Below are 19,897 nucleotides of genomic sequence, written 5' to 3' on the forward strand. Positions count from 1 at the left end.
AGACACCTGACTGTGGGCAGGTGACGAGCAGGAACTGCTGAAGGTGAGAGGCGGAGGGGCGGGTTGTTGATAGGGGGCATGGAGGACAGCAGTGGTTGACGTGGCTGAAGATGCTGGACCAGGAGGAGGATGGTGGCTTTCAGTTTGTGTGCTGCTTTTACTCATGTGTTGATCCCATAGGCGTTTGTGATGTGAGATCATGTGCCTTCGCAAAGCAGTTGTACCTAGGTGGGTGTTGGACTTCCCACGACTCAGTTTCTTTTGGCACAGGTTACAAATGGCATCGCTGATATCAGAGGCAGACACACAAAAAAAATGCCACACTGCTGAGCTTTGCAAGGACGGCATTCTGGTGGTGGCAACAGCTTGCGTTGATTGGCGTGCTGTCTGGCTGACCCCGGGTGCCGAATCTACATGCTGTCTGACTGCGCCACTAGCTCCTTGCGATGACCTCCTCCCCCTGCTTCCAACTCGTCTCCTCCTCCTCTCTGTCTCCCCATCTGAACTTTCCCCCTCTTCTTCTGCTCTTCGAGCAGGCACCCAGGTGACATCCACAGACACATCGTCATCATCAGCCGCTTCACTTGACAACTCAGCAAAGGCAGCAGCAGCAGGTACAACATCATCATCATCACAATGTACGTCCATGTGTATAATGCTGCCTGACTGAGACATATCCCCGTTATCTACATCCTCTGGCACTAATAGTTGCGCATCACTTATTTCTTCAAACTGATGTGAAAATAACTCCTCTGACGGATCAAGTGAAGCGGCTGTGGTGCTAGTGTTGGTGGTGGTGCCGGCGGGCTGGCGAGTGGTAAATTGAGAGGTGCCCGAAGCTGAGCTGGAGGAGGATGGTGCATTAAGGTTCCGAGCGGAAGCTGTAGACGATTGGGTGTCCTGTGTAAGCCAGTCAACTATGGCCTCAGAATTTTTTGAGTTCAGGGTCTGTGGTGGCCTCTGAACACTGGGCTTTATTCTAGGGCCTAAGGAAATCACAGCACCACGACCACGACGGCCCTTGCGGGGTGGCCTGCCTCTGCCTGTCATTTTTTTTTTAATGTGTTGTTACTGTTGTACTATGAGTGCAAGCTGCTGTGCCACCTTATATATCAGTGGTGGGTGGGCAGTGGCACAGTACACTCTCTGTGGACCTGACAGCAGTCACTGGCACCCAGGCAACTGCAATTTAAAAAATATATATATTTTTTTTTACTTTGCAAGCTGCTGTGCCACCTTATATATCAGTGGTGGGTGGGCAGTGGCACAGTACACTCTCTGTGGACCTGACAGCAGTCACTGGCACCCAGACAACTGCAATTTAAAAAATATATATATATTGTTTTACTTTGCAAGCTGCTGTGCCACCTTATATATCAGTGGTGGGTGTGCAGTGGCACAGTACACTCTCTGTGGACCTGACAGCAGTCACTGGCACCCAGGCAACTGCAATTTAAAAAAATATATATATTTTTTTTACTTTGCAAGCTGCTGTGCCACCTTATATATCAGTGGTGGGTGGGCAGTGGCACAGTACACTCTCTGTGGACCTGACAGCAGTCACTGGCACCCAGGCAACTGCAATTTAAAAAAAAATATATATTTTTTTACTTTGAAAGCTGCTGTGCCACCTTATATATCAGTGGTGGGTGGGCACACAGTGGCACTGCAGTGGGCACAGTACACTCTGTGGACCTGACAGTCACTGGCAGCCCAGGCAACTGCAATAATAAAAAATATTTTTTTTTTCAATTTATTGCAACAAGATGCTGTGCCAACGTATATATATCAGTGGTGGGCAGTGCACTGCAGTGGGTACAGTGCACTCTGTGGACCTGACACAGCACTCACTGCAATTATGACAGAGGAAAAAAAAATATTTTTTAAAATGCCAGGTACTGTGCCTGTGCCACCCGAAATGAGTGTGGTGTGCACACAGTACAGTCTGTGGTAGGTCTGTGGCCTCTCACACACAGCGGGCAGGCAACTGCAGTGTACAATAGATATATATAGATATATATATAAAGAAAAAAATCTATTACCTTACCAGCCCTTAAAAGGGCTTTTGGGGACACTATATATATATATATATATGTATATATATAAATAAAAAAATCCTCAATTACCAGCCCTTAAAAGGGCTTTTGGGGACACTAGATAGATATAGATATATATATATATATGAAAGAACAACTCAATTACCAGCCCTTAAAAGGGCTTTTGGGGACGCTAGGTATATATATATATATATATATATATATATATATAAAAAAAAAAAAAACACAAATACCAGCCCTTAGAAGGGCTTTTTGGGGTGCTGATATTACAGCAGTAGTGGACCAAGAACACTGCAAGACCAGGAACACTGACTAACTGTCCCTAGCTTAACAGCAGCAGCAGCAGCAGCAGCTCTCCCTACTCTCACTACACACACTGCTTCAGAATGATCTAAGATGGATGCTGCCCTTGCTTATTTATAGGAGGTGGGAGGGTGTGGGAGGGAGGTATGCTGATTGGCTGGAAATGTGTCTGCTGACTGTAAAGTTCAGGGTCAAAGTTTGCCTCAATGATGTCTTATGGGGGGCGGACCGAACATCGCATATGTTCGCCGGCAGCGGCGAACGCGAACATGCTAAGTTCGCCGGGAACTGTTCGCCGGCGAACAGTTCTATACATCTCTAGTTACAATTCCCTGGCCAGCAATTTATAAATGCCGGATGTTTTTCTATGCATGGGCTGCCTGACAAAAAAGGTGGAGCCCCGCATATTGGCTTCACACATCCCCAACATCAGAGGTTGGATTTGACAGCTCCACTCACTCTCACTGTGGCCGTACGTCTGCTGGCTTGTCCACCAATCCCTGGTTGTGCTGGATGGATATTAACACTGCTTCATGTTCGGCTAGGCTGTCAGCAAGGGAGTAATACTAGACAAAGTCCCTGTACATCGGGACCGCGCAACAAAGCTTGAAATGCGGGGAAAGTCCCGCCCAATCCGGAACTGTTGGGAGGTATATAGCTATAATACAATATTTACAACAAGGGGAATGACACAGATAAGCAGGGTAAGATAGAAAATTCCAGAAAAAACCAGAGAGATGGATCAAGAAAGGGAACCTCAACCGGGATCAGGAACAAGGGGAGCAGATATGAAGCAGAAGAGTATAGGATACAGGCACTGGAACGGGATCATGGTTAGGAGCATAGCAGCAATATCCAGATACATGCAGGCAAAACGCTGAGGCTGTGATGGAAACTAGAGTGTATAGACCAGGGGTCTTCAAACTATGGCCCTCCATTTGTTCAGGAACTACAATTCTCATCATGCCTAGTCATGTCTGTAAATATCAACAGTTTTACAATGCCTCATGGAATGTGTTGTTCTGCAACAGCTGGAAGGCCGTAGTTTGAGGATCCCTGGTATAGACCTTCCCAGCAGCCAACATCTGGTGGAGGCTGATTACTGAGATCTACTGACTACTGGGTGGCACCCGCTGGTGGACACTGGTACTACATACTTCAGCTCGGGCAACCACAGTGCCACCAGCTGGGGATACAGGTCCTCTGAAATCACCTCAGTGAAACTTCTAACCTATTCTCTTTACAGAATTCCTTCAGTTGCAAGATGTTTGTGGGTTTCCTTGTATTGACACCCTGTTTCAAAATCCCCCTCATAACATTTCAATTGGAATCAAATCAGTGCTTTTATTAGGGCAGTCGATAACCCCCTATTTCTTTTTTTAAGCCATTCCTTGGTGGATTTTCTAGTGTGCTTCAAGTTTTTGTTGTGTTTCTGATTTCCAATTCAACTTTACAAGCAGACAGATGACCTCATAGTCTCATGAAGCACACTTATGGTTCAGAATATATAGCTGATTTATTGACTGAGAGCTGCCCAGGTCCTGAAGGAACAAGGCAACACAACACAAACCATCTCCATCTCCACATTTCACAGTTGTTATGAGGTTCTTCTCATGAAATGCTGACTTAGGTTTGCGGCAAACATGTCTCTTGTTATTGGTTGATTTAGCACATTGTTCCATATGGTCTTGTTCAATGACAAACTGTAATCTTGCTCTAAAGTTATTTTTGGACAGCAAATGCAGTTTTTAACATACCTCTAATGCAGGTTAAATTCGTGCAACCTCTTTTGGATTGTAGATGCATGCACTTTTAAAAACTGGCCCGGTGCAGGACAGCGCTGGATCCCTGGACAGGTAAATTTGGTTGTATCTCCCTAATGGGGATCCAGGCAGAAATAAAAACTGACAGGTATTCTATTCCTTCTCAACTTTATTCAAAACAAAATAAAATGATCGCTTTAGTTATACTTTAAAAAGATTTATACACAATAAAACAAAAACTTACAAGCAAAACTTGCATAAAAAAATCATAAAAATACACAAACGCATCAGCTCATCAAAGACCACAGTTAACATTTGAGAATTAATAAATATAAGTCAATCCAAAATGGTAATAACATCGAGTGAATGCATTCTAGAAAGCCTGGGACAGGTAACATTGTCACAAGGAATGTAATCTTTCCATTGAAGATGAATATTCCTAGATATTCTTAAAAAAAATCAAACTCCCAAATCCTTTGGGAGAATGGGTTTACAGAAAGCTTCCTTAGTGAAAACAATTGGTGAATGTTGCCACCTTGTGGATAAAGAGAAGAAAGACATGTTCTATACTTTGAAAGCAGGAATTAGAGGGAAATGCCCACTTGTCAAAAATAGAAGTGATTCACAACATGAGACACTCATAACAGGTTATTATTAATTCTCGTATAATTACAGTTAATATTCTGTTGTAGTAAAAAATGTTTTTGAAAAACAGAAGAGGTAAAAGTCCTGCAGATTAAATGGGATGAACAACATGTACAATAATGCACAAACACCATACTGAAACATTTTGTTGTATATAGCTTGGCGATTTTTTAAGGGAGCATCTGCAACAGGGACATAGACAAAAAAACAAAAAATAACTCTGGCAGGGGCTCTAGCCTTTCCCCTCTCCAATGGCAGCAGAATGGAAAGTGAGGGGAATGCTGTCTAATGGATTGGGGTGGAATCTTTTTAAAGTACAAGTTTTTATGAATAATGTATTCTTCAAATGTTTTCATATTATGAATCTATCACTAAGGGCAACATTTTGTCTAATCTCATAATCTATGAAAGTATGCTTATAGTTTTGTTGTTTATACTTCCCCTTTTGCTAAAGTACTCTGGTAATAGAAGAAGCAGGGTTTATCTATAGAGACAGTCTGCACTGTGGGAAATGCTCATCTCAGGATATCTCCTGTATTAAGATTATTACCATTATTGTTGAATTTTATGGATCCATCTTCTTTTGTGGTGTATACATACAGTACATACTGTGTGTGATTATTGTTGCCTTCAAGTCCATTTACCATTCATAGATAAAAGTAATTAGTGCTTTAAAAGCACTAACTTTACATTCCTTTTAATGGATGCAGATACACACGCTAGCGTAGCATCAGGGGTCGCAGGGGTCACAATGGTGACACCTCAAAATGCCCTAGGGGGCCCATGAGGCCTTCCTGACACATTCAATTTTACACCACGACAGCGGGGGTGGCATATACAGGAACCAGTCCCCTCCATTTTCCTCCTGCAGCCGCTGAAAGCCTGCTTCTACTCCTCTCCCTCCCACCAGGATTTAGTGGCTGCAGCAGGAAAATGAAGAGGATCGGTTTCTGTATATACTGTCCCTGCCACCCCTTCTGTACTGTTATTTCTGCTGCTTGGGCCCCCTATGTGATTCCCCTCTCCTGTCCCGCAGGTGCTGTATGGGAACTTCATGATAGAGAGCAGGAAAGGGACCAGTAAATATGTTATTTACTGGACACTTCCTTTTCTGAAAGTACCGATCACTCACTGTGTTCATTCATAACTGAAGAATAGTAAACTGTGTTTACTATGCTTGCATTTGTGAATAAAAGGGAAGCTCTGTACTATTATTGTTTATTCATTCTGTGCAGATGAGGCTGCAGAGATGAGATTGAGGGTTGTGTCCTAAATCTCTTTTCTCTGTCTCAAAAGTGAAATATCAGTGGTCTGTTCAGACTCCTGATATTTCAACAAAGCCCCCCAATGGGGCTCATAAAAAAATGTAAAAAAAAAAAATAATAAAAAATAAAATTGTAAAACAAAAGAATAAATATAAAATAAAATGTGAAAATAAAAATAAAAAAATAATTATAAAAAAAAATACTGACACCGTCCACTGACATACTGACACCATCCAATGCTCTACTGACCTCGTCCTCTGCCCTACTGGCAAAGTCCACTGCCATACTGACACTGTCCAATGCTCTACTGACTGACACCATCCACTGCCCTACTGGCACCAACTTCTGCCCTACTGACACATCTACTGCTTTACTAACACTGTCCACTGCGCTACTGTTTATGTGCAAATTCAAGTTCTTGGTATTAATGTGAACTGTTAGACAGGTCAATTTGCATTATTGCAGACTGGCTGGTAAGTGAGCTGGGAAATTTTTGTTTGTTATTTTTTTGCATCGCCCTTCCATGTGCTCCTTGCTGCAAAGGCCAGTTATACGTTGGGGTGGTTGCCATTTATTTGTACTGTTGGTGAATTGGTGAGGGGACAAACTGGATACCTTTGTTGCCATTGTACTATTGCTGGGGGTCCAGTGCATCCCTATACCTTTAACAAGGGGGAGCTCCCTCCAGGCATAACTGCCTTTAATCTAACTATTATTACATACAGCGCCTTGAAAAAGTATTCATACCCCTTGAAATTTTCAACATTTTAACACATAACATAACACATAGCACATAATTGTGAAGCAAAAGGAAAATAATAAATTGTTTTCAAAATGTTTTTACAAATAAATATCTGAAAAGTGTGGCATGCATTTGTATTCAGCCCCCCGAGTCAATACTTTGTAAGGTTTAGGTCACTGACTTTGACTGGGCAATTTTAACACATGAATATGCTTTGATTTAAACCATTCCATTGTAGCTCTGGCTGTATGGTTAGGGTCGTTGTCCTGCTGAAAGGTGAACATCCCCCCCAGTCTCAAGTCTTTTGCAGACTCTAACAGGTTTTCTTCTAGGATTGCCCTGTATTTGGCTCCATCCATCTTCTCATCAACTCTGACCAGCTTCCCTGTCCCTGCTGAAGAAAAGCATCCCCACAACATGATGCTGCCATCACCATGTTTCACAGTGGAGATGGTGTGTTCAGGGTGATGTGCAGTGTTAATTTTCCACCACACATAGCGTTATGCTTTTAGGCCAAAAAGTTCGATTTTGGTCTCATCTGACCAGAGCACCTTCTTCTCACAAACTGTAAACGGGACTTCTTATAGCTTTCTTTAACAATGACTTTCTTCTTGCCACTCTTCCATAAAGGCCAGATTTGTGGAGTGCACGGCCAATAGTTGTCCTGTGGCCAGATTCTTCCATCTGAGCTGTGGATCTCTGCAGCTCCTCCAGAGTTACCATGGGCCTCTTGGCTGCTTCTCTTATTATTGCTCTCTTTGCCCGACCAGTCAGTTTAGGTGGAAGGCCATGCCTTGGTAGGTTTGCAGTTGTGCTATACTCATTCCATTTTTGGATGATGGATTGAACAGTGCTTCGTGAGAAGAAAGATCAAAGCTTGGAATATTTTCTTATAACCAAACAATGCTTTGAACTTTTTCACAACTTTATCCCTGACCTGTCTAGTGTGTTACTTGACCTTCATGATGCTGTTTGTTCACTAAGGTTCTCTAAGAAACCTATGCGGGCTTCACAGAACAGCTGTATTTATACTGAGAATTACTTACACACAGGTGGACTTTATTTACTAACTAGGTGACTTCTGAAGGCAATTGTTTCCACTAGAATTTAGTTAGGGGTATCAGAGTAAAGGGGGCTGAATACAAATGCACGCCACCCTTTTCAGATAATTATTTGTAAGAAATGTTAAGAACCATTTATCATTTTACTTCCACTTCACAATTATGTGCCACTTTGTGTTGGCCTACCTCATACAATCCCAATAAAATACATTTATGTTTTTGGGTGTAACATGATAAAAAGTGGAAAATTTCAAGGGGTATGAATACTTTTTCAAGGCACTGTACAGTATGTGCTCCAACTCAGGAGACTCTTAAAATTATAGCGTTAAGACTGCAGTAGACTAGGGTGGCTGCTACAGCTTCCGCATGAATTTGCAAATGTGTGAAAACTAAACCCTTGGTTTTAATGTGAACTGTTGGACCGGGTCAATTCAGTTTGTTACAGACTGGCTGGCAAGTGAGCTGGGAATTGTTTTTTTTTTTTTGGCATGCATTGCCCTTCCATATGCCCCTTGCTGCAAAGGCTAGTTATAGGTTGGGGTGGTTTCCATTTATTTGTACTGTTAGTGAATTGGTGAGGGAACAAACTGGATACCTTCACTGCCATTGTGTTATTGCTGGGGGTCCAGTGTGTCCCTATACCTTGGGTGGTTGCCATTTGTTTGCCTAGACATTAGGCCATGCTAGGAGGCTCCAGAGCAGTTTTCTTTTTTTTTAATATGGCAAAATATTAATGTGACTTGGTAATACTGACCCATTGATTCAGATGTAATAAATATGTTATGTATAGGTCAGTTTGCATGTACAGAATCGTGGCATTGTATAGTTGTGTGCAAATATTATGGTTAAATGGTACTGTACAGCTTATACCATGTGGAGCAGTTTGTTTAATCAGTTAGCAATTTATCACTTACACAGTTTATCACAGGCAATTTTATAAGTATACTTGAACTATTAAAAATCACCAATGATATTTGGACCTTACTGCTTCAGCCCTATGTATGACTGTTTATGATAGAAAAAGTTAGCTGCAGTAATATGTTTTCTGTTAGTGCTGCTACAGTTTGGTGTACATACCATCATAGAAAATATTTATTACTAATATGATTGTGTATTCAGTATCAGCCAATGACCAAGCACACAGTGAGGTTTGCTTGAGGGTTATAAAAAGAAGGTCTCCGAACAAATGTAATGGGATAACCAGCAGCAACTCCTCCATTTGCAAATTGCATAAGGAGGGGGGAAGGTGGGACTTTAAATGAGATGCATGGTGGGATGTGTCGTGCGTCTCCATCCCTAATCGGTACAACAAAGAGAAGAGGTTGGGACTTTGAGTGAGAGACATGACACAGCTTGCAGGAAAAATAACATATTTTAATTGGCATGTGCGTACAGATAAAAACCATAACATGGAATGTAAATTAATAATCATATGTATTGACAAGGTAACAACTGGTACGTTATCCCAATTCCAGTATTCGAGGAACCCAAACATGGAAAAGTCCTGGAGTAATGGAATATTAGAGGTTACAACATCCATAATCCTTGGTAATCAACAGTATAAGAGTATATAGTCACAACATCATCGTGGACTGTCTGTGCCACTTCATCAGGAGTGGATGTTTGATCTATAAAAAATATGTGTATATGAGGAGCTTCCGTGGGAGACATTCCAGGCCATGCTCGTATCCCAGTGTCAGCAACCATCCTACCACCATGTAAGTTTTTTTGTTGGGGACCTGAGGGTTTGTCTCTTTTTCCCCCTTTCCCTCCCAGTCTTCATTTATCCTTACCTGCCATCTCCTCATATACACATATTTTTTATAGATCAAACATCCACTCCTGATGAAGTGGCACAGACAGTCCATGATACGCGTTGAGTTCATGAAGTTGTGACTATATACTCTTATACTGTTGATTACCAAGGATTATGGATGTTGTCCTATTGGTTCACCTATTCCCTTGTCCAATAGGTTATGCCATTAAAATCCCCCTCATACTAGGTGGGGATCTTTTGTTGTACTTTAATGTTACCATCAGTTACATACTGCAGTATATTTTCAATATTGCTGTCTTGACATGTTATTTATGTATCCACCAGCTCACTGGGCTTACTGGCCATGGACGTCTTTTCCCGGGAGCTGCGATGCACGGCAGCCGCCCTCCCCTTCCTCCTCCTCCCTCCGACATGGGGGATCGGGCGGGCGTTGCCATCGTGCATCGGCGCCACGCCACGTTCAGTTTCCTTCTCAGTGCATAAGAGACAAACTCGTATGGTGTGCCTCCACGCTCACCTCTCCGTGGCGGTCTTCAATATGCACTGGCGTGACGCTGGGGCCACAGTGTCTGGCTGCGATGGCGATCACAGGTACACACATTTAGCATCTCAGGCCTCATTTTGGTACTGTCTCTTCCCCTCTAGTACTTGGTTCACCTTTCCCCTTTGTTGGTCACTACACTAGTAGTGTCCACTACACCACGTGGGCTACCTTTCACTTCTTTAGTACTCCATTCATCCACTTTTGGCACTCCTCTCTCACCCCCCACTGGGTATCTCACCCACCACCATATGGTTTCTAATTGCACCATGGTAGCAGTACTTCTGGATCTCTATCCATTACATACCTTGATTATATTAATTTCTTATATACTCAGTATATATTATATACCGTTTATATTTAGAGACAACCCTTGTCTTGCTACCACCGGCAAATTATTCTACTCTACACACCCCAGCCCTCCTTGCCATGTGTGGGGTGTGCCCTGCTTTGTTGCCCGTCATGTGGTCCTTCAGCTCCCGTGGGAGACATTCCAGGCCATGCTCGTATCCCAGTGTCAGCAACCATCCTACCACCATGTAAGTTTTTTTGTTGGGGACCTGAGGGTTTGTCTCTTTTTCCCCCTTTCCCTCCCAGTCTTCATTTATCCTTGAAAAAAGAAAATCAGGTGCGCTAAATTCACATGTGTCACACATCAAAACTTGGGTGTGTCACTATAATAAGTAACCAACCAACCTCTGCAGTGTGTACCTTGGTTGATGTGCACTAAGAGGGTGTATGGTATTACCAGAAACCCTGGTGCTGACAAATAAAAGGTGATGGATGAAGTAATAATTTTCAATGTGATAATAACAACATAATCAAATGGTGCTTCACAAATAATGCAAAATAAAGTCCAAAACTTCAGTGTGAACCACCTAAAGTGTATATACACCCCTGGGGGGTACACAAGTCCCAAAATCCCACACAAATAATACAGTCCACAAACGTGTATTGGATAAAACTGTGAAGGTGCAATGGTTCCACCACCTGGATAGGGATTGGCCTCTTACCATAAGAAAGAGGTCAAGGGCGGATAATTAACCCAGTAGTGTCCTAGGGGTCCCGGGGGTCACCTTGGGATGTGCAGACAAAATTGGCCTCTTACCAGATCGCTCCAAGTATGGGCAAGTTGTCTCACTTTTCGTATTATGTCCCAATCCCGGTCCTCTATCTTCCTGAGGGTTCTCTCTATTATCCCGGATGGAGGCTTCAGCTTGTGGCTCATGAAAATAAATTAGACCATAGTGCAGTACCTTGGATGGTTTTATTAACAAAAGTAGATGCACTTACATTTAGACGGTCATCTCAAATCACAAAAAGAACCAATTCCAATAATAGAGGCCGAGACCACCTGCAGTGCGGTCCGGCAACCAACGATGACGGCGCGGCGCTCCTCTCTGACGCGTTTCCACTCAATAGTCGTCTACGGAGATAGGAGTATGCCTGCACCGTCATCTTCCGCCCTTAAAAAGCCAATGTGTGACGCACTTCCGGTGTCCGCAGTATCCTCCTTCCTGTGCGCGCACAGGAAGTGACCTCACACAAGAAGTCCGTCCCGATACTTCCTGTTATGGAAAATAAACATCCGGGTCAAAGTCCGTGACGCTACCATAATCAGCACGATCGCCACCCATATAATGGGGACCGATCCGGCCGCCACAGGAAGTCGGGATCTGGGCTAACTAGTACTATACAGATGAAGGTCATATATGAAATGCCCAATACAATTCCATACGGTACAAAATAAAATAAAAAGCCGCAATGCTTCTCAGCTAATTCCAGCCATTATACGATAAAAAATATAAAATATAAAAATATTGAAATGTAAAACCCTGCCATCAATATAGGTAGGTGAATATTTTTACACAATATTAAATAATATTTAAATCACATGTTAAAATAATAAAATCAATAAAATATTACCTCAAATTAAACATGATTTGGGCAATAAGAAAAGAAGAAAAAGAAAGCCAATAGGTAAATGACCTGCCTGTTATCAAACAAGATGTGTCACTATGTGTAAAGAGGAGAAGGGAGCAAGATTTGGCGAATCTCTAAACCATTCATCTATTATTAATGAATGAGTTAATGTCAAGATCTACATTGTGTCCTAGGGGGCGGGAGCTCTTCAGCTGGTAAATCCAGAAGGTTTCCCTTCTGGATATAGTCCTTCTCAAATCGCTACCTCGCCAGTGGGGAGTGTATTTCTCTATTACTACCACCTCTAAATCGTGATGTTTCTTGTGGTGGTATATAGCACAATGTTGGGATAGGCTGTGACCTGGAAAACCTTTCCTTATGTTTGCCAGGTGTTCACAAACGCGGATACTTGCTGTCCTGATGGTCCTGCCTACATATTGTTTTTTGCAGCTGCAGGTCACAAGGTAAATGACCCCTTTAGTATGGCAGGTAATGAAGTCTTTTATGGGAAAACTTTCTCCAGTGACAGTTGATGTGAAGGTATTGGTCCTTTTGGTCTTAGCACTTCGACAGAGATTGCAATTTTTACATGGATAGTACCCCTTAAGATTGGGAAAGAGGATTGGGGTTACAGGTGGTTCTACATATGTCCGAGCTATCGTCTCCTTCAGGTTTTTGGCTTTCCTGAAGATCATCTGCGGACCCGTAGGGAGGACTGGACCTAATACTTTATCCTGCCTCAATATGTTCCAATGTTTACGAAAAACATGGTTCATCCATCTGTAGTTGCCCGAGAACTGCGTGATGAAAGCAAAGTCAAAACTTTTCTTAGTTGTTCCTTCATCTCGTTGAACGGTCAGTTCCACTTGTGTGCAATCTTCTAACTCCTTCATCTCTCTATCCAATGTAATGGGATCATAGCCCTTCTCTGTGAAGCGTTGTTTCAGAATTTCTGCTTGAGTTTAATAATCAGAACGTTCTGTACAATTCCTTCGTATCCGCCTGAATTGCCCTCTGGGAATAGACTTTAGCCATGCTGGATGATGGCAACTATCGAGTGAGATGAACCCGTTCTTATCTGTGGGTTTGTGGTAGGCACTTGTTACGAATCCATTCCCTCTTCTTGAGATGACTAGATCGAGGTAATGTACTGACACAGTACTCCAGGAATAGGTGAACCTAATGCCCCAACTGTTTTGGTTGATATGAACCATAAACTGGTCTAAACTCTCCTCGTTTCCTTTCCAAATAAAGATGGCATCGTCTATATAACGTCGCCAGAACAGCAATTCCTGTATCCTCTCGGATACAGGAATATCTTACCTGCCATCTCCTCATATACACATATTTTTTATAGATCAAACATCCACTCCTGATGAAGTGGCACAGACAGTCCACGATACGCGTCGAGTTCATGATGTTGTGACTATATACTCTTATACTGTTGATTACCAAGGATTATGGATGTTGTAACCTCTAATATTCCATTACTCCAGGACTTGCTATGTTTGGGTTCCTCGAATACTGGAATTGAGATAACTTACCAGTTGTTACCTTGTCAATACATATGATTATTAATTTACATTCCATGTTATGGTTTTTATCTGTACGCACATGTCAATTAAAATATGTTGTTTTTCCTGCAAGCTGTGTTATGTCTCTCACTCAAAGTTCCGACCTCTTCTCTTTGTTGTACCATTTGCAAATTAGGTTGTGGTACAGCATAATTAAGTATATGGTACAGAAAAACATGTAGAATTTAAGGCAAATACTCGTGGTTAAGGAGGAAACAAAGTTTTTCTCCTTTGTTGGGGGTTGTTTGCAGAAAATAGCAGTGGTTGAGGACTGGAACCCCAGAGCAGGTCCCACACAGTTATAGCTTCAAAAGTCTCTGGTGAATCAGAAAAGGCAACTGTGAACAAGAGTAGTGCTGCATGTTCTGATGCCAATTAATAGCCTGCCCACCTACTTGATGAAGAGAGACCCTTACCTGGTTACGGCTAGATAGCTCAGTCATGGCTTCTCCATTGGGCGCAAACTCGCTGAGCACTGGAGGTGGGCGGAGGCGCAGTTTATATCCCCTGAGCTTGTTCAAAAGTCCAGAGGATTATGGAAGCACAAGGGATTGTGGGAGCCCGGGATATTATGGGTAATGGAGTTAAAGAGTCAGACTCCTGCTGCTGGGAGCAGTGGGTAAAGGGGCACTCTGGTATGCTATAATGATTACAGCTTGAACACTATTCCCTGATTTAGCTGCTGTTAAAGGTTTATACAAACATTGATAACTGTTGTGGATGCACCTCTGTTATTACGTAGAGTTGTATTTATATTTTTCTGCAGGATTCATATGAAAATATCATTCATCAGTGGTTGAATCTCCAGCTTTACTTGGGAGTAGCGTCTTTGGAACTGGGGCTTGGTAAATTTGCTACACTTGGATCATGGAAAATTAAGGTAGAAACAAAGGTATGAAAACTGTTCAAATGTATAATATTTAAAAAAAAACAGAAGATTTAATTAGTGTAGCAGAATTCCCAGCCATTGTGCTGGATGTGGGTCTGCCAGGGTTACTGCTAGCAACAACAGCACATTTAAGCATGTTCTCCAAGTGTGAGCACTGAGACAAGAAACAGTCCATCATCTTTGGTTTTTGTATTTATTTTTGGAACTTGGATGGGAGAAGGGAATGAGTGGGATACTCCTCTGGTTTGACTATAAACAATAGATTGGGACTGTGAGAAAAATGCCTCTTGACGCTGACTTAACGCTGGCTGAATGCCGGTCAACGCCCGTAGGCGCGAGTGAACTCTATCTTGCTGTCCGTGGACTTGAGCTGACTTCTGACACTTCCTTGTGACTCAAAAGTCCTTTGTACTGCTCCCTTTAGCCTTCCTGGCTGAGGTAGCTACTTGTGAACACTGCTGCAACTCTTAACTCTTCAGGGCCCAAACACTGGCACCCCCTTTCTATAACTTCTGCACAGGCTAGCTGGCTCCTGGATCCCTCTGACCTCCTGAGGTGGTCTCCTATCCTAGGCAGACCCCGGGGCAATTTACAGTACTCACGACTCTGCTTTCCTGGAAACTCTGGCCCCAACAGCTCCGCATGGTCCTCAGCACACTGGATCCCTCTCTGCAGCTCAGCTCAACCTTCTGTCCTGTAGGCTGACTGCCAAGGACACTGTCACCCTCCTCCCGGGACTCTGCTTCCTGCCAAAGACATGCTGTCATGTGCTCCCCACAGACTTATACCCCCTCCCAGGATGCATTGCGGCAGAATCTGCCCTCTGCGGATGGATACAAGCCCTGGTGTGCTATTGGTTAGGTTTCCTCCACTGTCCAATGAGAGCGCTCATTGGATACAGTGTGGGAGACTCCCCAACTCAACAGTCACACCTGAGAACACATGACAGCCTAGCTGAACAATTGGACCCTGCTGATAAGGTCTCCCCTATAGCTTACCTAGCACCTACCTAGGAGGGTGCTACATCCACCCCCCACCAAAAATGAGTCATGTCTCCATTGACTCTGAGGCAGCCGCCTCCTACAAAAACTCTTCCAAAAAATCAGGAGTATCCCACAAACCTGGAAAGGGGGAAAAGGGAAAAAACTAATGTACAAATAATTTATGTGAAAAAAATATATATTAACATCTCTCTGCTGTACAAAATTTACAAACAGTTTAGATACATGAAAAGATGCACCCCCCACCAAACAAACTCGCTTGGTTGGGACTTTGAGCAACATGTATTTCCCTCACTAACTACCTCTACCGTGAGCCCACCTGTAGAGAAAGGAAAAAGGTTAGCCAAGCTGCATACAGTACATAAAGAAATTACAGGACTAACTATCTAAACAGTTGAGTGAGAAGACCCTCCTTACGAGGGCGACCTTCTCACTCCCTTCCCTGACTCCTCTGCTGTCCAGTGTGTCCAGTGTTTGACATGCCGGGTCCTCTTTCTCCCCTCTTCCTGGGAACCTGTGCGCTACCACTGACTACCTATGCAGAGTCCTTGTAGAAGCTAGACACAGCATTCCCCTGCTGTCACTCAGAACGATTCTTGTAGAAAACAGGGCAAACCACTGGAGCCTGAGTGGCCTGCAGTCCTGCCGAGTCAGGGAAATATGAAAGGGGTCTTCCAAGGCACCCCTTGAAAAACTTTCTGGATGCACTGCCAGAGACTTTGACGGTCACCCATTTTCTTCTTGGCTTGAAATGTGCAGAGTCTTTTGCACAACATTTGTAGTCCACAAAGATCCTGGCCCGATGGCCCAAGGGATCTCATCAAGTTCAGAACATTTTTTCCAGGACCCTGGCCCGATGGCCTAAGGGGTCCACAAACAAACAACACTCCTATCTTCAGCAACTTGCTGAACTTTCAGCATTATAGAATTTGCCTTCCTTAGTCAGTTGTGACGGATAGCCAGCCATGAATGCACAGTCTACAGTAGAGCAATAAAGTGACAAAGAAACATCTTCTTTTTTTTTTTCTTTAAATATAAGACTTCGGGTGGGGTACCCTAATATGAGCACCCTGGTCATCCTTTACTCGGACAGACCAGGCCTGACCTGACCCGTCTGGGTGGCGGACCACCCTGTGAATATACTGTAGATGGACTGCCCAAAGTTCCACTGTGCCTTGACGGCCTTGAACCTCTCCTTCAGGTCAGCTTCTGGTGAGACTATATAGGGCTTAGGAATGAAGAGAAAGTCCCAGATAGCCTCCTCACACCAAAAGTCCCTCTGCTTTTTAATCAGTAGCATGATCTCCCTGGGAGCATTAGGATAGTCATATCCATATTCTAGCACCACCTTGCGCTGAATATATCTCTGCATTCTGGACAACCGGGGGAGGGTCTTTCTGTTGCCTCTCCCTGGCAGAGAAAAAGGGGTTTCTACCCGCTGAATTAAAGTACCATATGCTGTATTCTGGTCTCAAGCCCAGGCGTAGTTTGTAGGTGGGGATAAATCTGGAATCCTCTTAGAGTATGCTTCACAAAATCCCAGTCTCTGCTCCAACTCCCCTCTTTCCATGGCCTCCTTGGCCTCTTTATCAAGAGCATCAACAACTTCAGGACTTGGGGAGCTGCTACCAGCCTCTGTCCCCCAGTCCCACTCTGTTTCATCAGTGGATCCCCAGTCATCGATCCCTTTCTCAATGGATCCGTACTCTTGCTGAAATGATGGGGATCCTAGGTTAACAATTCCGGCTTCTTCCTCACCACTAGTGCTTGTGGGTGAGGCCGCAATGGCTGCGGGCCACGCTTGTTGCGGAATTGTAATAGGGGCAGACCCTGCTGCTGCTGCAACTGATGCACCCTCTGGCCACCTCCCGGATGCTTGTACCGGCATGCACCCTCTTCTTAGAGCTCTCAGTGACCCAGTCCCTCTCACTGATAATGCTGGCCCACCGTCAGTGTGCATGGCTTCCAGCTTCATCATGACACGTATCATGCCCCTCCTGCCTCCGCGGAGGAACCTGGACTCCAATCCAGTCACCTCTTGAGTGAACCCTGACTCCCAAGAAACACACATCTTCTTAGGCCAGCCTTCACTCCGCTCTGTCCACAGCAGCAGATAGCCACATTGCCAACACTGGACCCACGCTTGCACCTTCATTGTAATACTAGTACATTGTGGACATACCGTTCCCAGGTACTCCAGGCCACCACCTCTGCACAGCGCGAGTCCTCCTTCAGGCACCATCCGAATGCCTGTGTTCCACATAAGTGTCTGGCTGGGCTGTCGAGTCTGCTCCGATGTCTGCCTAGCAGGTTCTCCGCCAATTGGTGAAGTTACTCCGGTCACACACTTTTTCTAGCTGATGCTCTCTCCTACACGTGTCTCCCTCTCAGCCACACCCGAAGGGGGGGGGTGTTAAATGGACTCCTGTAGTCACTCCTGATTCGCTGGGTGCGACCAATGTCTCCACCCTCTCTCCTTGTTTGGCGGTGGCTCCTCCTGCTAGGCAGTGCTGTGTGGATCGCGCTTTCCGGTGCGGTACAGTAACGCTTCCCCTGCCATGCTCTCTCTCTCCAGCCCACAGGGAAGTTACTGTAAAGCGGACCACGTCACTCACCATACGTGCATCCACTCTGCTTACTTGCACCCGGGCCACAACTGCGCCTCCCTCTCCCAGAGCAAGCTATCCATCCTTGCCAGGCGCCTTGCTTGTACACACACCTGGCCCCTGGCACCTTGTTCCTCGTGCCCCTGGCCATCATTTTCTCCGTCCCTCCCTGGACTTTCCTCTGTTAAGCAGCTGCTGCTTTCGTTTACTGACGTGAACTTCTTCCCTGCTTTCCAATGCCTGAAAGCAGAGTACATGTCATAATCAAAATGGAAGGTTCCCATCATTTTGCAGAACTGACTGGAACACTTGTGTTGCCATGGGCAACCATCTATGTGCACTTCAATCTTCATCCCACTCTCCCTGCCTCCCGCATCAAAAAAAATAAAATCAAAATAAAAGTTAAGACAAAAGGTCTGGATTTGTGAAATAGATGGAGAAACAGAACTGCTCAGGGATCTGAATGTTTCTGGATGTATAATATAATTGCAGTCCTAGTCTACAGAGATTATAATTCCTGTAAGCATTGTTCACTGTTCAATACTAATCAGATTCAGAATAAAATGCATGACATGTGCACTGTTAACAGTGAGACCAGAAAAATTATAGGATTCATTTAAGTATGCTGATTAAAGTATGCTTCTTTTGCATTTGCAAAATTATATCAGTGGGTATTAATCGTCTAAAATGTAACTTTATTATTCTTTTTTAGAGCTCTTCAAATATTGAGTACTTTGTTGTCGATGAAGGAGGTGGGTTAATTATTCTGCCAATGGTATCTTTAGTTTACTAGTATTAAAATTTAAGATCTAATTGTTATCAGTGGCGGCTGGTGCTCGGTAATCCGGGGGGGGGGGGGGGTTGTTGGCGTCAAACCAATTCAGGGGGTAATTCGGGGCCCCCCCCACGATTGGCCAGCCAGCCGGCCTACTTCCTTGCCTCCTCCTGTCCGAGCCGGGGAGTGCTGGATGGCTGAGCCGCTGCTGTGTGTCTCCTCCCTCTTCCTGGACAGTGGCCAGTAAGATCGCTTCTCCTTTTGGCCTATCGGGAAAGGGGTCTCACAACCCTCTCCCTGCTTGGCTGGGAGGAGAATCAGTGTGACAGTAGCGAATATTTATTCAATATTGCCATACAACTGGGTGGGCTCAGGGCGCAGTGCTCTCTGCCCCGAGCCCACCTTTTTTTGAGCCTATTACAGCCTCTGGCTCTAATCAAGTGCTTAAAAAAAAAAATCCCCTATTGGATCCCCTGCATGTAGATTAGGGGGCCGGATGCATGGATAGGGGGGGGGGGCGCCCCTGCGCCCCTAATGGACGGGCCACCACTGATTGTTATTATCCTATTGCGTCAAAAATAAATTCCATAAAAGTCTCCCTGCAAAAGAACAATATTTAAATGTCCTTCTCCTGTGTCCCTTGCAGCACTTTGTTTATCTTTCTGCCAACCTCCACATCATTATTGTGTCTGCTTTGATGTAGGGGATTGTAGGAGATACCACTGGGTGCTGCAGGAAACACAGAAAAAAAATGATGAAACCTGTTTGCCACTACCTGCCACCAGCACATTTCTATTAGCTATTTCTATTAGTAAGGCATCTTAGCGATGAGGTGTCCAAGGAAGAAAAGAAAAGTTTAACAGAATGGGTAATCAGCTGAATGATCAGGAAGAGGGAAAAAGTAAATTGCAGTTTACTAAACAGGTGCAAAGTTAGAAGCAATGAAGCAAAATGGTGTTTTAAAGGCTTATTTTT

General features: G+C 44.1%; 1 protein-coding gene across 1 annotated transcript in view; it reads left to right on the plus strand.

Moving 5' to 3' along the window:
• The window catches only part of LOC309550530 (CD109 antigen-like), a gene marked incomplete at both ends in the record, with an annotated part of 138,284 nt that overhangs the window by 21,323 nt on the left and 97,064 nt on the right, over nucleotides 1-19,897 (plus strand). The window contains 2 exons of the mRNA XM_082250889.1: nucleotides 14,418-14,543; nucleotides 18,860-18,899. Of these exons, the coding sequence (XP_082107015.1) occupies nucleotides 14,418-14,543; nucleotides 18,860-18,899 (166 nt within the window). The remainder of the gene's footprint in view (nucleotides 1-14,417; nucleotides 14,544-18,859; nucleotides 18,900-19,897) is intronic.

This window comes from Pelophylax lessonae (genome assembly GCF_965119305.1).
Source record: "Pelophylax lessonae genome assembly, chromosome: 3".
Taxonomy (NCBI): domain Eukaryota; kingdom Metazoa; phylum Chordata; class Amphibia; order Anura; family Ranidae; genus Pelophylax; species Pelophylax lessonae.